Below are 17158 nucleotides of genomic sequence, written 5' to 3'. Positions count from 1 at the left end.
TTTTTTTTTTTTTTTTTTTTTTGAGACGGAGTCTTGCTCTGTCACCCAGGCTGGAGTGCAGTGGCCGGATCTCAGCTCACTGCAAGCTCCGCCTCCCGGGTTCACGCCATTCTCCTGCCTCAGCCTCCCGAGTAGCTGGGACTACAGGCGCCCCCCACCTCGCCTGGCTAGTTTTTTGTATTTTTTAGTAGAGGCAGGGTTTCACTGGGTTAGCCAGGATGGTCTCGATCTCCTGACCTCGTGATCCGCCCATCTCGGCCTCCCAAAGTGCTGGGATTACAGGCTTGAGCCACTGCGCCCGGCCCCGGCCTTTTTTTATTAAGACGGAGTCTCGCTCTGTCACCCAGGCTGGAGTGCAGTGGTGCGATCCTGGCTTACCGCAATCTCCGCCACTTGGGTTCAAGCGATTCTCCTGCCTCAGCCTCCTGAGTAGCAGGGACTACAGGCGCTACTGTGCTTGGTCTAATTTTTGTATTTTTAGTAGAGACGGGGATTCACCATGTTGGCCAGGCTGGTCTTGAACTCCTGGCCTCAAGTGATCTGCCCACCTCAGCCTCCCAAAGTGTTGGGATTACAGGCGTGAGCCGCCACGCCCGGCCTTGTTGAACCAATTTTGAATTCAGGTGCAAAGCTGTGCTCCACCCACCGTACTGTTTCCATATGTGGGAATATTTGAGCCAGAAAAAGAAAATGTTGGACAGTCATCATTACCGTTGCTATAAATAAAAATAATAGTTGGGCACGATGGTTCATGCCTATAATCCTAGCACTTTGGGAGGCTGAGGCGGGAGGATCACTTGAGGTCAGGAGTTCGAGACCACCTTGGCCCACGTGGGGAAACCCCATTTCTACTAAAAATACAAAAATTAGCCGGGTGTGGTAGTGCGCTCCTGTAATCCTAGCTGCTGGGGAGGCTGAGGCAGGAGAATTGCTTGAACCCGGGAGGTGGAGGTTGCAGTGAGCCGAGATTGCACCAGTACACTCCAGCCTGGGCGACAGAGCGAGACTTCATCTCAAAATAATAATAATAATAATAATAATAATAATAATAATAATAATAATAATAAATAATAATAATAATAAACAGTAACAACAATGTGCCCACCCAGACCAGAGTCCTGGTCCTGTAGCCCATTCCTGGAAAAGCTGAGTGCAGACCAGCCACCTGCCGGGCCCGATCTGCAAACTGAGGCCCAGAACGCAGACCTAAATCTTCTAAGCACAGCAGCCAACATTTAGGGTACCTGCCCAAATCACGACCACTCTGCATTGATTGAAACTCCCTCCCCAGCATTCAAGGGTGTCATGGTTCTGTGATCTGTCTCTTGTCTCCTGCCTACAGATGACGGTCCCAGGACATGCGGGTGAGCATGGCTGAAGCCCAGCTGTATGTCCACAGTGCTTTGTCCACCCAGAGCACCCCCTTCTAGTCGGCACAAAGGAGCAGGTTCGCAGGGCCACACTGGACCCCGGCCTCATCAGCTACCATCCTTTCCTGAGGACTTGAAGCTACGTTAGGAATGAACAGCTTGGCCGGGCACAGTGGCTGTCACCTGTAACCTCAACACTTTGACAGGCTAAGGCATGAGGATCGCTTGAGGTCAGGAGTTCGAGACCAGCCTGAGCAACATGGCAAGACCCTGCCTCTAAAAAAAATTTAAAGGCTGGGCACAGTGGCTCATACCTGTAATCCCAGAACTCTGGGAGGCCAAGGCGGGTGGATCACTTGAGGTCATGTGTTCAAGACCAGCCTGGCCAACATGGTGAAACCCCATCTCCACTAAATATACAAAAATTAGCCAGGTGTGGTGGCGCACGCCTGTAATCCCAGCTACTTGCGATGCTGAGGCAGGGGAATCGCTTGAACCTGGGAGGTGGACGTTGCAGAGAGTCAAGATGGCACCACTGCACTCCATCCTGGGCAACAAGAGTGAAACTCCACCTCAAAAAAAAAAAAAAATTAAATTAGCCAGGTGTGGCGATGCACACCTGCAGTCCCAGCTATTTGGGAAGTTGAGATGGGAGGATCACTTGAGCCCAGAAGGTCGAGCCTGCAGTGAGCTATGATGGTGTCACTGCACTCCAGCCTGGGCGACAGAGTAAGGCCTTGTCTTAAAAAAAAAAAAAAAAGAATGGACAGCTGGTCTGTGTGGCCAGCAGCTGTGGACCAGGGACCTCGTGCCTCAGGGCTGAGTCTGTCTGCAAAGAGGGAGCTGCAGAGGCTCCAGCGAGGCACGGCTGGGACCAGAGAGGGCTCTCTCTTCCTCAGGGTCCCTCTGTAGTCTTCTAAACCGAATTTTTAACCAGGTGAACATAACATCCATTCAAAAACGACATTTCAATTGCATTGTAAATTGATGTTTAAATGCAAGTTAAAATAAATTCAAGTTAAAATAGTCTTCAGCTCTTCAGTATCTGGCTCCTCCTGGTGACCAGGTTCACCACTGCCAGGCGGACACCTCTGTGCATATATCCCAGGGCCGCTGTGAGCAAGTACAGCAGGTCCTGAAACAACAGAAGTGTATTGTCTCTGCAGTTCTGGGGGCCAGAAATCCAGATCCAGGATTAGCAGGTGGAAATCAAGGTGCTGCAGAGTCATGCCCTCCAGAGGCCCCGGGCAGACCCCTCCTCGCCTCTTCCAGTGTCTACGGCCCTCCTCAGCCTGTGGCCACATCTCACCAACTCCTGCCTTGCGGTCACATGGCCTCTTCCCCTTGTGTGTGTGGAACCTCCTCCTGCCTCCCCTTAGAAGGCACATGTGACGCTATCAGGGCCCTCCTGGGAAACCCAGGGCCACCCGCCCACCTCTCACTTCATCACATCTGCAAAGTCTCTCTCTGCCACTCAAGATGACACATCCAGGTCCCAGAGACAAAGACGTGGGTATCTTGGGGAGCCTGGACACCTCCCAGGATGGAGTAGCCATGCCCAGCTACTCCAGCCATACACAGCTACTCCAACCATGTCCAGGCTAATCCTGAATTCCAGCCACACCCAGCTACTCTAGCCACATCTAGCTACTCTAGTCATTCCCAGCTATCCATCCATGCTTAGCGACTCTCACCACAATGAGATACTCCAGCCACACCCAGCTATTCCAGCCACACTCAGCTTCTCTAGCCACATCTAACTACTGCAGTCATGCCCAGCTACTCCATGTATGCCTAGCTACTCTAGCCACACCCAGATATTCCAGCCATGTCCACCTACTCTAACCAAACCCAGCTATTCCAGCCACACCCAGCTATTCACACCATGCCCAGCTACTCCACCCAAACCCAGCTATTCTAGTCACACCCAGCTACTCTGGCCACATCTAGTTACTCCATCCATGCCTAGCTACTCTAGCCACACCCAGCTACTCTAGCCACACCCAGCTACTCCAGCAACACCCAGCTATTCCAGTCACACCCAGCTACTCTAGCCACATCTAGCCACTTGTCATGCCCAGATAACTCTATCCATGCCTAGCTACTCCAGCCACACAGAACTATCCCAGCCATGCTCAGCTACTCTAACCACTGCTCAACTACAGAGGCAGCAGGTGTTGCTGCTTGGGGTAACTGGGCACCCTGGACCCAAAGTATCCAGCCTGAACCGGGCACATGCTCTGGATGAGATAGGGTATTTCAGCATGATGTGAGCGGCTGGGAGCCAAGGCCCCTGAAGGCCACTCCTCTGCACAGCCCCTGCCACCCTTCCTGAGTGAGATTCCAGCAAAATGTATCAAAAGCCTGTGACAAACACGCACACCAACACCCATCAGGATCTTAACAGGCCAATCTCTGGCCCAGCCACCGGAATGCCGGGAGTCTCCTGCCTAACCGCAGAGTTACTACTCACAGAAACATTGCAGCGCAGAGAAATGAGAATCCTCCCACGTGACCTTGGCTAAGGCAGCAGTTAATAAACTCTGATTCATTCTTACAATGGAACACTGTGCAGATACTCACAACAATTAGATTTGTACTTATACGGAAGGACTTCTTAGACCCGTCACCAGCAAGGAGCAGAGCAGAGAACAACGTGTCCAGTGTGTTCCCAGGGTCCCCACCTGCGCTCTTGGTCACACACCTGCAGACACACAGGGCAGCTGGAGCCCCCCTGGACCACCACACGGTCGCCCTCCAGAAGGGGGAGAAACAGATACCTTCTTTTTGTATTTTATACATATGGAGGTCATTTAGATTTTATATGGGACTAGTATCAAAATGTCTCAATTAATCTAATAAAGAATTATAATTTGTCAAATAATTGTTTTAAAAGAGAGAATTTTCAATGTTACACATCCTTTGATCACATCAAGGAATTTACCTCAAAGAAAGAAATGAACAAGTACTCCAGGATGAAAACGCAAGGATGACCACCAAATGTTCATAAAATTAAAAATGCAGGCCGGGCGCAGTGGCTCACGCCTGTAATCCCAGCACTTTGGGAGGCTGAGACAGGTGGATCATGAGGTCAGGAGTTTGAGACCAGCCTGGCCAACATGGCAAAACCCCATCTCTACTAAAAATGCAAAAATTAGCCGGGCGTGGTGGCAGGCGCCCGTTGTCCCAGATACTCAGGAGGCTGAGGCAGGAGAATTGCTTGAACCTGAGAGGCAGAGGTTGAAGTGAACCGAGATTGTACCACTGCAGTCTAGCCTGGCCAACAGAGCAAGACTCTGCCTAAAATAATAATAATAATAGAGATTTAAAAAATGCAAACAGCCACAATAGGAAAACATCTAATTCACACAGAAATTGACAGCACAGAGCACTGCAGAACCTTTACTGGTGTGGAAAGATGTTAAGGACGCCCTGAGTGTAAGAAAACAGTGTAGAATGGGATACTATTACAGACGGGATCTGTGTACAAGGTCAATCCTTAATGACCGCCCCCCAAATATCCCCAAGGATTATCTCTAGGCATCAGATGGAGACATTTTTGCTCTTAATCTTTTCAAACTTTTCTGATTTTTCCAATTATGTCTACGATCACCATCCCCACACATGGCACCCAAGCCCCTTCACACTCGGCCCTCTCCCTGAATAACCCTGAACCCCTCTGTCCCCTCACTGCCACCCAAGCCCCTTCACACTCAAGTCCTTTCCCTGAACAACCCTGACCTCCTCTGTCCCCTCACTGTGACCCTGCAGACCTCATCTGCTGTCACCTCCTGCCTCGAGCCTCCAAGCTCCCGGCACGGGCAGGAGCCGCGGGAAAGGTACATCCTGGCCCCATCTCCCCCGTGAGGCAGTGAGCTTAACAACGGCGAGGCACGTCCGTGCATGCGGAAGAGGCCGGAACACGAAGCCCACAGTAATCACACCACCCGTGCTTTTCTAGGTATAGCGCGCGGGGGAACCGCAGATCCAGACCCGGTATTTGAGGAAGGCAGCCGGGCCCTCCCAGAGCAGGGATTCAGCTCGGCAGCAGGGCAGGTGCACGCAGCATAGTATTTCGGGAAGCCACCCCTGCCTGGCGAGCCCACGTTTCCAGAGAGCTGTGACACGCTTCTCCTGGCACCGAGCATTCCGTGATCCACGGCCCGTGAGTCAGAGAAATGGCAAAGCCTCCCTGGAGGCTGGGGAGGGTGGCGGTGATTCCTGGGCGAGCAACGGGGCCTGCCCACCTCCTGGAGGCCGGGGAGGGTGGCAGTGATGCCGGGGCGGGGGACGAGTCTGCCTACCTCCTCTCGTTGTCATCCAGGTGAGCAAAGAGCACATTCTTGGAGATGGCCTTGGCCAGTGCAGTCATGGTCTTGTAGTCCTTGGGAATCACCTGAAGCAGAACCAAAACATCACCACGTGAGCCACCCTGTCCTGATGCTATGACATGGCCTGAAATCTCCCCATTCCACCGTCAGCTTGCTGCTATCAGGCAATGGTACAAATATGCAATTTGAAGTTTAATGTGTATTTCACCACCATTTTTTTTAAAAACAGTCTTGATCACAGCTCCCTGCAGACCTCCCGGGCTCAGGTGCTCCTCCCGCCTCAGCCTCCCAAGTAGCTGGGACCACAGGTGTGCACCACCACTATCCTTGACTAATTTTTTTTATTTTTAGAAGAGATGAGGTCTCAGTATGTTGCCCAGGCTGGTCTCAAACATCTGAGCTCAAGCAATCCTGCCACCTCAGCCTCCCAAAGGGCTGGGATTACAGGTGTCAACCACCGCACCAAGCCTCTTATTACTTTTGAAATGCAGTCACGTGTCATGTAATGATGGGGAAGCGTTTCTGAGAAATTCATCATTAGGCAATTTCATCATCATGTGAATATCACAGAGCAACAGACACAAGCCTAGCTGGTGTAGCCCTAACTACACACTGAGGTTAGAACATGACAGAGCCTATCATGCCTAGGCTACAAATCTGTACAGCATGTGGCCATCCTAACACTGCAGGCAGCTGTAACACAATGCTAGGCGTATCTAAACATACCTACACAGGCCGGGCATGGTGGCTCACGCCTGTAATCCCAGCACTTTGGGAGGCCGAGGCAGGTGGATCACCCGAGGTCAGGAGTTCGAGACTAGCCTGGCCAACATGGTGAAACCACGTTCTCTACTAAAAATACAAAACTTAGTCGGGCGTGGTGGTGCACACTTGTAATCCCAGCTACTTGGGAGGCTGAGGCAGGAGACTCACTTGCGCCCGGGAGGCGGAGGTTGCCAGGAGCCAAGATCGTGCCACTGCACTCCAGCCTGAGTGACAGAGCGAGACTCCATCTCAAAAAAAAAAAACAACTAAACAAACATATCCACACAGAGAAAAGGTACAGTCAAAAATACGGTATCATAATCTTACAGGACCACGTATATGCAATCTGTCAACAACCGAAGTGTGGTCATGTAGTGGGAACCTGTATGCAGTATGCTGTTATTGGCTGTAGTCACCCCACCACGCAAAGATCTCAAAACCCATTCCTCCTGTGTGTCTGTCTGTCTGTCTGGCTGAAACTCTGCACCCTTTGATCAATAATTCCCCCCCCACTCCCTCTCTGAATGAATCAGAAGCACTATGAACACCTCAGATGCTAGGATATCCCCCCTTAAAATAAAACTGTGCAGGAAGGTCGTGTAGGCCATAATGAGAGCTAGTGTGGTGCTCGGGCCACCCGGGAAGTCCCTGTCTGTCCAGGTGCAACAGTGGACCACGCAGGCTTAGGCGTGTTGTGTGTTTAACACAGAGAGCCCCTGTGCAGACGTCTTTGAGAGACAGCACTGAAATCTCCTAAAAAGCCACTTCAGTTCTAACGCTTAAAAGCACTGGCTGGGCACGGTGGCTCACACCTATAATCCCAGCACTTTGGGAAGCCGAGGCAGGTGGATCACCTGAGGTCAGGAGTTCGAGACCCGCCTGGCCAGCATGGTGAAACCCCATCTCTACTAAAAATACAAAAAATAGCCGGGCATGATGACAGGCACCTGTAATCCCAGCCAGTCAGGAGGCTGAGACAAGAGAATCACATGAACCTGGGAGGCAGAGGTTGTGGTGAGCTGAGATTGTGCACTCCAGCCTGGGAAACAAGAGTGAAACTCTGTCTCAAAAAATATATATATAAGCGTTTTGTTTTCAAATACTTTCTATTTACAGAGAAGTTGCAAAGATCATTCCCGTGCACCTTGCAGGTCCCCTGATGTTACCACCTTACATCCTAGGATGCATTTATCACAACCAGGGAGGCCATGTCGCTATATGACAGTCACGAGCCCCACACCAAATCTGTTCTTCCTTTGTTTTGCCTGAGTGGCCTTTTTCTGTCCCAGGACTCTGTCCTGTCTCCCCTGTACCCTCTGGTCTGCGACAGTTCTTCACACTCTCCTCATGTGACATGAGCAGGGCTCATCAGGCATTCTGCAGAGCGTCCTGCAATTTGGGTTTATCTGAGGTTCTTCTCATGGTTAGACTGAGGTTCTGGGTCTCGGGGAGGTAGACCCCAGAGGCGGAGTACCCTAATAAATGTTTAACAATGCTTGTGCTAGCTTTAATTAGCTGATTATAAAAGTATTAAGGGCCGGGCGTGGTGGCTCACGCCTGTAATCCCAGCACTTTGGGAGGCCGAGACGGGCGGATCACAAGGCAGGAGATCAAGACCATCCTGCACAACATGGTGAAACCCCGTCTCTACTAAAAATACCAAAAAAATTAGGCAGGCGTGGTGGCGGGCGCCTGTAGTCCCAGTTACTCGGGAGGCTGAAGCAAGAGAATGGCGTGAACCCAGGAGGCAGAGCTTGCAGTGAGCCGAGATCGTGCCGCTGCACTCCAGCCTGGGCGACTGAGTGAGACTCTATCTTAAATAAATAAATAAATAAATAAATAAATAAAAAACAAATAAAAAAAAAAGTATTAAGCACTGGGGAAAGGAATGGGGTGTGCGTGTTTAGGAAACAGAGTCTCAGTTCTGCAAGGTAAGAAGGTTCTGGAGATGGTGGCAGTGACGATTCCACAACAATGAGAATGTGCTTAACGCCACTCAACCATGCACTTATTAGAGACTGACTTGTGTCTCCCCAGAAATTCACATGTGGAAGCCCTAACCAGCTATGGTATTTAGAGAGAAGCCTTTGGGAGGTGGCTGTGGTTGGATGGGGTCATGAGAGGAGGGCCCTGAATAATGGGATTTGTGCCCACCAGAGAGGCTGCAAGAGCATGGGAGGCACACAGCCCGGGACAGTGTCTCTGCTGACTCCAAGGACCTGGGCACTAGCGAGTCCCTTCCCTTCCCTGAGCCTGCGAGGATCCTAAAGCCGCCCTGGGGCTGCAGAGACCCCACACAGAGCTGCTCCCATAAATTCGAGCTCGGCTCCTCTGTCAAAGACAGTAACAAACCAATCCCGCCCAGAACTGCGTCCGCCATCACCCACGCAGTCCTCCCTCCAACCAAAATGACACTGAGGCCCCAGGAGGACGAGGGTGCCCTGTGGGGGTCCAGGGAGCTCAGGGGTGACAGCCACGTGCCGAGGCCTGGGGAAGGGAACCCTGTGAGCCTCACCTTCCTGACATAGGACACGGCGTCCTCCTCGGTGTACACCTCGGCGCTCACGCCTCCTCGCCGGCGGCGGGCCTTCACCACGGGGTTCGGGGGGGTGGGCGACACCTCCTCATCATGGGAGTCCGACTGTGAGTTCGACTTCTGCCGCGCCAAAATCTGCCTGTTTTCTTCCTGTGTGGGAGAGGAAAACACAGAAAGGAAGTAAGAACCTGGCTGTTGTGGCCCAGCACAGGGCTCACGCCGGTGATCCCAACACTGTGGGCGGCCCAGTGGGAGGATCGCTTGAACGCAGGAGTTGGAGATAGGGTTAGGCTTTGTGTCCCCACCCAAATCTCAGTTTGTGTCCCCACCCAAATCTCATCTTGAATTGTAATCCCCATCATCCCCACGTGTCCAGGGAGAGACCTGGTGGAGGTGATTGAATCATGGGGGCAGTTTCCCCCTTGCTGTTCCTGTGATCATGAGGGAGTTCTCATGAGAGCTGATGGGTTTCCAAGGGGCTCCTCCCCCTTCACTCAGCACTTCTCCTTCCTGCCGCCTTGTGAAGAAGGGGCTTTGCTTCCCCCTCGCCTTCTGCCATGATCGTAAGTTTCCTGAGGTCCCACCAGCCATGAGGAACTGTGAGTTAATTCAACCTCTCTATAAACTACCCAGTCTCAGGTGGTTCTTTGCAGCAGTTTGAAAATGGACTAATACGCCCTGTCCCTACAAAAAAAAAATTAGCTGTAAGTGATTTTACCTAAAGTCGCAGTTTCTGAGAACCTGTCAACACTTCTGTGTATGTATCAGTTTTGTGAGACATTAAAAAATAAAGTGGATGAGGCTCTCTGGGTAATTTTTATAACTGCCTGTAAATCCACAATTATCTGAAAATTAAAACTTTAATTTGCTTTTTAAAGTGGGTGAGAGGCTGAACTGGCGTGGAGTTTACGGAGGCTGAGATGACAAGCATCTGGAGGTCTGCTGGGAGGAGGGGACTGGAAGTTGAGCCCCGAGTCACCGTGTAATGACCATGGTTGTGTCCTTCACGTGGGTTGGGGTTGCCCCGAAGCCCACCCTGCCTTGAGCTGTGGATGGCAGGACGCACCACCCCTGCAGACCTTGCTCCTGCCCACAGACAAGTGCACTGACCACTGTCCACGGCTCTTCAGCCACTCTAAGCCTCATGCATCCGGCGTGGTCTTAGTCAGCCCGTGCATTTCAGTTCCACCAGGGCCAATGTGCCTTTCCTCTTGTACCTGGAGGACTTTTGTTTGCATAACCTGCAGCCTAAACACTGACCTCCACCACCCTCAAAGGTGGGCTTAGGACCAGGGACGGGGGGCTCTGTGGTCTGAGGACACACCTGGCCCTGAGCTGAGCCCCTTTCTTGTTGCAATTCTGCCTCTTTGGGAAAAGGGTGAAGTAAGGGGTGGGAGGAAGGAAGGAGGGAAGGAGGAAGAAGAGAGGGAGGAGGGTGTAGGGAGGAGGGAGAGGAAAAGGCAGGAATCAGCAGTGCCAGGCAGCCTGGAGAGCCCAGGAGCCTAGTCCCCGTCCTAAGGCCACGCCAGGTAGCCCAACTCATGGGGACCACAGCTGAGCACACTCCTTTCCTAGAGTGCTGTGTGACCCTGAGTAAGTTGCTTGACTTCACTGGGACTTATCTGTGAGGGCAAATGAAGACACGTGTCCCTGGCATCGTAGCAAGAAGAGACGAGACTTCAGGCCGGGTATGGTGGCTTCAGGCCAGGTGTGGTGGCAGGTGCGGTGGCTTTAGGCCGGGTGTGGTGGCTCACGCCTATAATCCCAGCACTTAGGGAGGATCGTTTGGCCCCGGGAGTTCAAGACCAGCCTGGGCAACATAGTGAGACCACATCTCAAAAAAAAATGTGTTGGCCAGGCATGGCGGCTCACGCTTATAAGCCCAGCACTTTGGGAGGCCAAGGCAGGTGGATCATGAGGTCAGGAGATCGAGATCATCCTAGCGAACACGGTGAAACCCCTTCTCCACTAAAAATACAAAAAATTAGCCAGGTGTGGTGGCGGGTGCCCGTAGTCCCAGCTACTCGGGAGGCTGAGGCAGGAGAATGGCGTGAACCCAGGAGGCAGAGCTTGCAGTGAGCCGAGATTGCACCACTGCACTCCAGCCTGGGCAACAGAGCGAGACTCCGTCTCAAAAAAAAAAAAAAAAAAAAAAGTATTTTAAGGAAAAGAGATTTCAACCTGTCGTAACAGATAGGAACTGCTCTGTGTGCAGAAGCAATGCTGGCTCACGTGTCCTGAGTGTTCACCTTGGTCACTCATGCCCTACTCAGCCTCGAGGTGGGTGCGGCCCCCAACCCCTCACACAGATCAGGCACACAAGGCCCTCGCTCTCCCTCCCGGCCTCACCCTGATCCAGCTCCCCGCCTTCCTGATGGTCCTCTGAGGGCTTTGGTCCCCCACAGCTGGGGAGCTTCCCAAAAAAAGATGGCGGCCCCATCAGGCAGGGCCTTGCTTCATGGACCAGGAGGTGGAGGAGGAATTCAGGGGCAACCAGGCCAAGTTCCCTACCAATGCCTTCTGATATCCCAAGACCCAGACATGCCCACCTGTGATAAGGCTGAGACTGTGGTTCTGAGGTGCCCACCCTCCAGGGGCACAGGAGCTCTGACAGATGCAGACACTACGGGTGAAAGTCATCAAGATCCAGACCTGGGACCACAGGAGCCCAGGAGCCTGGGATCCGGGCAGTCCCCCAAGGCCAGAAGCCCAGGTGTCCTGTGGCTGCTCCTCCTCTTCCCTTTTACTGTGGAAATTCCCAAACTACACAAGAGTAGACAGAGTAATACAATGAATCACCAAATGCCCGTCACCCACCCTCAACCATTATCCAAACGGAGGCAGTCCTATTTCCTTTCACCTCCACACACTTCACACAGACACAGACACAGACACACACACACAGGATGGAAGCAAATCTCAGATAGAACATTTTAAATACTTTAATATCTATCTCTAATGCAACTTGTTAAACATAACCACAACTTGTTAAAACATAACCACAATCCGCATTATCATCTTCTATGAATTGGATGCGGTTTGTCCCTCCTGAAATTTGATCCTCAATGTGGTGATGTTGGGAGGTCCATGAATGTGATTTTTTACATTAATATAATTCGTGTTACATATAAAATATAATATACATATAACAGTACGAAGATACACCATTAAAATATCTAAAAAAGAGACAAAAAGAGAAAAAACATGTGTATGTGTGTATATATATATATATATATAAATATGTTTTATATATATATATATATACACATATACCAAAAACATTCCAGGAGGCTCAATATCTGATTAACAGCAGTTCCAGAAGACAAAATAAAATAGAAATTTGCCAGAAATAAAAGAAAAATTTCCTTAAACTGAAGAACATGAGAGTCTTGGTTGACAGAGCCCACAAGATTTTCATTCCTAGTAAAAGGATCTCTTACACTGTACTTCCAGGGATGAGAATTTCCCAAAAGCTCCCATAGAGAAAAGTCAGGTCACCTACAAAGGACTGACAGTAAGAATGGCTCAAACTTCTCAAAAGAAACACTAGATACTAGAGGACAACGAAACGAAGCCTCCAACATTCTGAAGGAAACTTCCTTTCAAGCTAGACCTTTATACCCAGCTAAACTAGCATTCATGTTTGTAGTTATAATAAAGGCGTTTCCCCAGTATACTTGATCGATAATTTTTAAGTTTTTTTTTTTTTTTTGAGATGGAGTCTCGCTCTGTCGCCCAGGCTGGAGCGCAGTGGCCAGATCTCAGCTCACTGCAAGCTCCGCCTCCCAGGTTCACGCCATTCTCCTGCCTCAGCCTCCCGAGTAGCTGGGACTACAGGTGCCCACCACCTCACCTGGCTAGTTTTTTGTATTTTTTTAGTAGAGACGGGGTTTCACCGTGTTAGCCAGGATGGTCTCGATCTCCTGACCTCGTGATCCGCCCGTCTCGGCCTCCCAAAGTGCTGGGATTACAGGCTTGAGCCACCGCGCCTGGCCATTTTTAACTTTTAAAATGTACTTACAGACAAAGCATAAAAGGCATATTCTAGTTTTTGAAAAAAATATAAATATTATCAATGCAGACAATGCAAAATGAAAAGTTCAGATAACAAAAAGCTAATAAAATTTTGAAGAGGAAAGCTAAGCAGGGTGGATATGTGAAGGCCTCTGCCTTTTAAAATGGAGAATCAAAGAATATAGTTCACAATGAAATTATAAAGGGGTTAGTGTATTATTTAAAGTTTAGGATTTCAGAAGGGAAATAATAAACGATTTTGAAATGGTGATACAACTATGCTGGGAAGATGGAGAGAGAAGGTGGGGTCATCTGGCATTGCCCAAAGTCAACAGAGAGTGTTGAAAATTTTAGTTATTATTTACCACCACTCTGACCCAAGCCAGCATTCATCTCTCATCTAGAATATTGAGATGGCTGTTCTTGCAGTTAGGTATTTTATTAAAGCATAAATCAGGTTTTTACTCCTGGTAATGACAAACTAAGTTGTTTAGATTGAGCTTTCTGGAGAGATTGACTAGAAAACCTTGATGAAATGTTCAAAATGTATTTTTGAAAGCATCGGAGAGCTACCACAGCAGAGAAGAATTACAAGGCCAATTTCAAGGAGACAGAAACCCAGAGAGGTGAACACAGCACCTGGAACCATGAGAAGTGTCTACAACAAGCAGCCGAGAAGCTGACAGGCTGAGGTTTCAACAGATTTGCAGAGGTAGGAAAGACCAAAACTGGAATTTAGGGCCTGCCTAGGAAAAGGGATCCTAGTAAATCCTCCAGATTTTGTGCTTTGGTGCAAAAGATTTTCTGTGGACACTAGAAGGAAGGATGAGCTGGGATTAAGCCAGCCTCCCCGGGACGGAAGTTCAGCTTAAATCATCTTAATCCCTAATTGGATCAGGGTGATCCAGGATTGCCAGCACCCCTAGGTTAGCCATTTTTCCGAGGCAATTACAGATTCTCTCAAAAGGAATATATCCGCTTCAAACTTTCTCTTTAATTCTTCATACGTAATGTTGGGAACTCGATCAAAAATAACTCAGATACAAAGAGACAAGATCATGTAATCAAAACCCAAGAGAAGCAACAGACAACACAAAACGATCCCCTCAAGGGATGCAGATCATGGAATTAATGGACGGAGACTTTAAAATAATTATGTTCAGTATGCTCAAGGAAATAAAAGATGAAACCGAGAACACTGGCACGGAACTAAGAAAAAAAAAATTTAAGGCATATGGAAATGCGAGAATCTAAAAAACATAAAAATGGGAACTAAGAACTTGGTGGATGGGTTTAACAGCAGACGAGAAACACAAGGGAAGAAATTAATAACCTGGAAAATAGATGAAAATATCCAGACTGAAATTACAGAAAAGTGCTGAAGAGCATGTGGGCTACGGCAAAAAGCTCCAGTTTATGTGAATTTGAGTTCCAGATGGAGGGGAGAGAATACGGCAGAAACAATGTTTGAAGAGATCATGAGGAAGAATTTTCCTAAACGAATAAAAGACATCAGGCCACAGACTCAACAAGCACACAAACTCCCACACAGGATAAACCAGCATAGCGTGGTAAACCGCAGAAGCCAAAGACAGAGAAAAACCTAAAATGCAGCCAGAAGAAAAAGACATTACCGGCCAGGCGTGGTGGCTTACGCCTGTAATTCCAGCACTTTGGGAGGCCGAGGCAGGTGAATCACATGAGGTTGGGAGTTCGAGACCAGCCTGACCAACATGGTGAAACCCCGTCTCTACTAAAAATACAAAAATTAGCCAGGCGTGGTGGTGCGTGCCTGTAATCCCAACTAGTCGGGATGCTGAGGCAGGAGAATCATTTGAACCCGGGAGGCGGAGGTTGCAGTGAGCTGGGATTGCATCACCGCATGCTGGGCAACAGGGGGAGACTCTGTCTCAAAAAAAAAAAAAAAGAAAAGACAAGACATTACCTTCAAAAGGGCATCACAGACCTGACGGCTGACTTCTCAACAGAAATAACAAAAATCAGAAGACAAGAAAGACAGCATCGAGGTTCTACTCCTCATCCACTAACTGCCATTAGAATTCTATACCCAGTGAACACAGCCTTCAAAAATGAGGGTGAAATACAGCCAACTGCAAACAAACACACAGAAAAATCCATTCCCGATAGGCCCACTGGCAGGAAAACACTAGGAGCTGTACCTCAGACAGGAAGAAAACGATCGCTGGGGGAAACTTGGAAATGCTGGAAGAAATGAACCAAAGAACGTGGAAGTGTGGGGGTAAATCTACACACGTGCTAGCCACATAAATACAACACAGGCCTGGGGCGGTGGCTCATGCCTGTAACCCAGCACCTTGGGAGGCCAAGGAGGGCAGATCACCTGAGGGCAGGAGATCACCTGAGGTCATAAAGCCAGCCTGGCCAACACGGTGAAACCCCATCTCTACTAAAAACACAAAAATTAGCCAGGCAGGCACCTGTAATCCCAGCTACTTGGGAGGCTGAGGCAGGAGAATCACCTGAACCCAGGGGACAGTGGTTGCATTGAGCCAAGATCGCACCACTGCACTCCAGCCTCGGTGACAAAGAAACACTCCATCTCAAAAAAAAAAAAAAAAAAAAAAAAAAAACTCGGGTGCAGTGGCTCACGCCTGTAATCCCAGCACTTTGGGAGGCCGAGGCAGGTGGATCACGAGGTCAGGAGATTGAGACCATCCTGGCTAACACAGTGAAACTCCATTTTTGCTAAAAATACAAAAAATTAGCCGGGCATGGTGGCAGGTTCCTGTAGTCCCAGCTACTCGGGAAGCTGAAGCAGGAGAATGGCGTGAACCCAGGAGACAGAGCTTGCAGTGAGCCGAGATCACGCCACTGAACTCCAGGCAGGGCGACAGAGCGAGACTCCGTCTCAAAAAAAAAAAAGAAAGAAACCCCATCTCCACTAGAAAAATACCAAAAAAGTAGCTGGATGTCGTGGTGTATGCCTGTAATCCCAGCTACCCAGGGGGCTGAGACAGAAGAATCACTTGATCTGGGAGGTGGAGGTTGCAGTGAGCCGAGATTGCGCCACTGCGCTCCAGCCTGGGTGATAGAGTCAGACTCCATCACAAAAAAAAAAAAAATACAAGACAGACTGCACACTCCCCTGCCCAATAGAACCCTCCAATGGCCTCTGATGTGAGTTGAAACAGAATTGTTTATGTGGACCGGGAAGGCCCTGGGTGATCCGCCCTCAGCCCCATTCCCCTCTCCTGCCCCAGGGCTCTCTGCTGTCCTCCCACACGAAACACACTCCTGCCTTTCACTTGCCATTCTCTGCCAAGGACAGCCTTCATCGATGTCTTGGGGCTCCTCCCTTCCCTCCCTAAGTCTCCACTCAAATGTGACCTTCTTGGTGCAGGAAAACCCTCCCAACACGCCTCTCCTCCCCTCCAGCATTCTGCAGTCCTCTCAGCAGGGGCCACGGTCCCACAGTTGTGTATCTGATGTACTTTGCATCTTAACCATGGTTATTGTCTGTCTCCCTCACTAGGATACTGCCTGGGCTTGATTCACAGCTAAATCTCTGGTGCTTAAAGCAGTGCCTATGTACAGTAAATGCTTAATACATATTTGTTAAATAAATATCAATGAGACAAGATCATGAGACCAAACAGACAAGATCATGTGATCAAAAATCAAGAGAAGCAACAGACAATACAAAGAGATCCCCCCACGGGAAGCAGATCATGGAGTTCGTGGACAAAGACTTTAAAATAATTAGGCTCAGTATGTTTGAGGAAATAAAGGACAAAATTGAGAACACTGGAACAGAACTAAAAGGAAAATGTTTTTAAAGCCAAATGGAAATGCTAGAATCCAAAAACATAATAATAAACAAAAAAATTATTTCAATTTTTGAAGAAAACAAAATTTTAAATTCACATCACAGAGTAACCCAAGATATATTAACAAAATTTTAAACACTTTCCTTCTTTTCTTACTTGGTATTTTATCTGGGCTTTGACTACAACCATGCAACAAAAGAAAAAGATGGGGAGGATAAGGAGGGGACGGGGAGGAGAGCCTGCATATAAAAAAGAACCCAAAGAGAACACTTTTTTTTTTTTGAGACAGAGTCTCGCTCTGTCACCCAGGCTGGAGTGCAGTGGCCAGATCTT

The 17158-nt window shown here is 49.3% G+C and overlaps 1 protein-coding gene across 1 annotated transcript in view; it reads right to left on the bottom strand.

Annotated features, from left to right (window-relative positions):
• The window catches only part of PRKAR1B (protein kinase cAMP-dependent type I regulatory subunit beta), a 168920-nt gene that overhangs the window by 122902 nt on the left and 28860 nt on the right, over window positions 1-17158 (bottom strand). The window contains exons 3-4 of the mRNA XM_023188481.2: window positions 8982-9152; window positions 5675-5766 (exon numbers count right to left, since the gene is read on the bottom strand). Coding sequence (XP_023044249.1) covers window positions 5675-5766; window positions 8982-9152 — 263 coding nt within the window. The remainder of the gene's footprint in view (window positions 1-5674; window positions 5767-8981; window positions 9153-17158) is intronic.

Source organism: Piliocolobus tephrosceles, chromosome 8, assembly GCF_002776525.5.
Source record: "Piliocolobus tephrosceles isolate RC106 chromosome 8, ASM277652v3, whole genome shotgun sequence".
Classification (NCBI taxonomy): domain Eukaryota; kingdom Metazoa; phylum Chordata; class Mammalia; order Primates; family Cercopithecidae; genus Piliocolobus; species Piliocolobus tephrosceles.
This window is presented reverse-complemented; position numbering and strand designations above follow the sequence as displayed.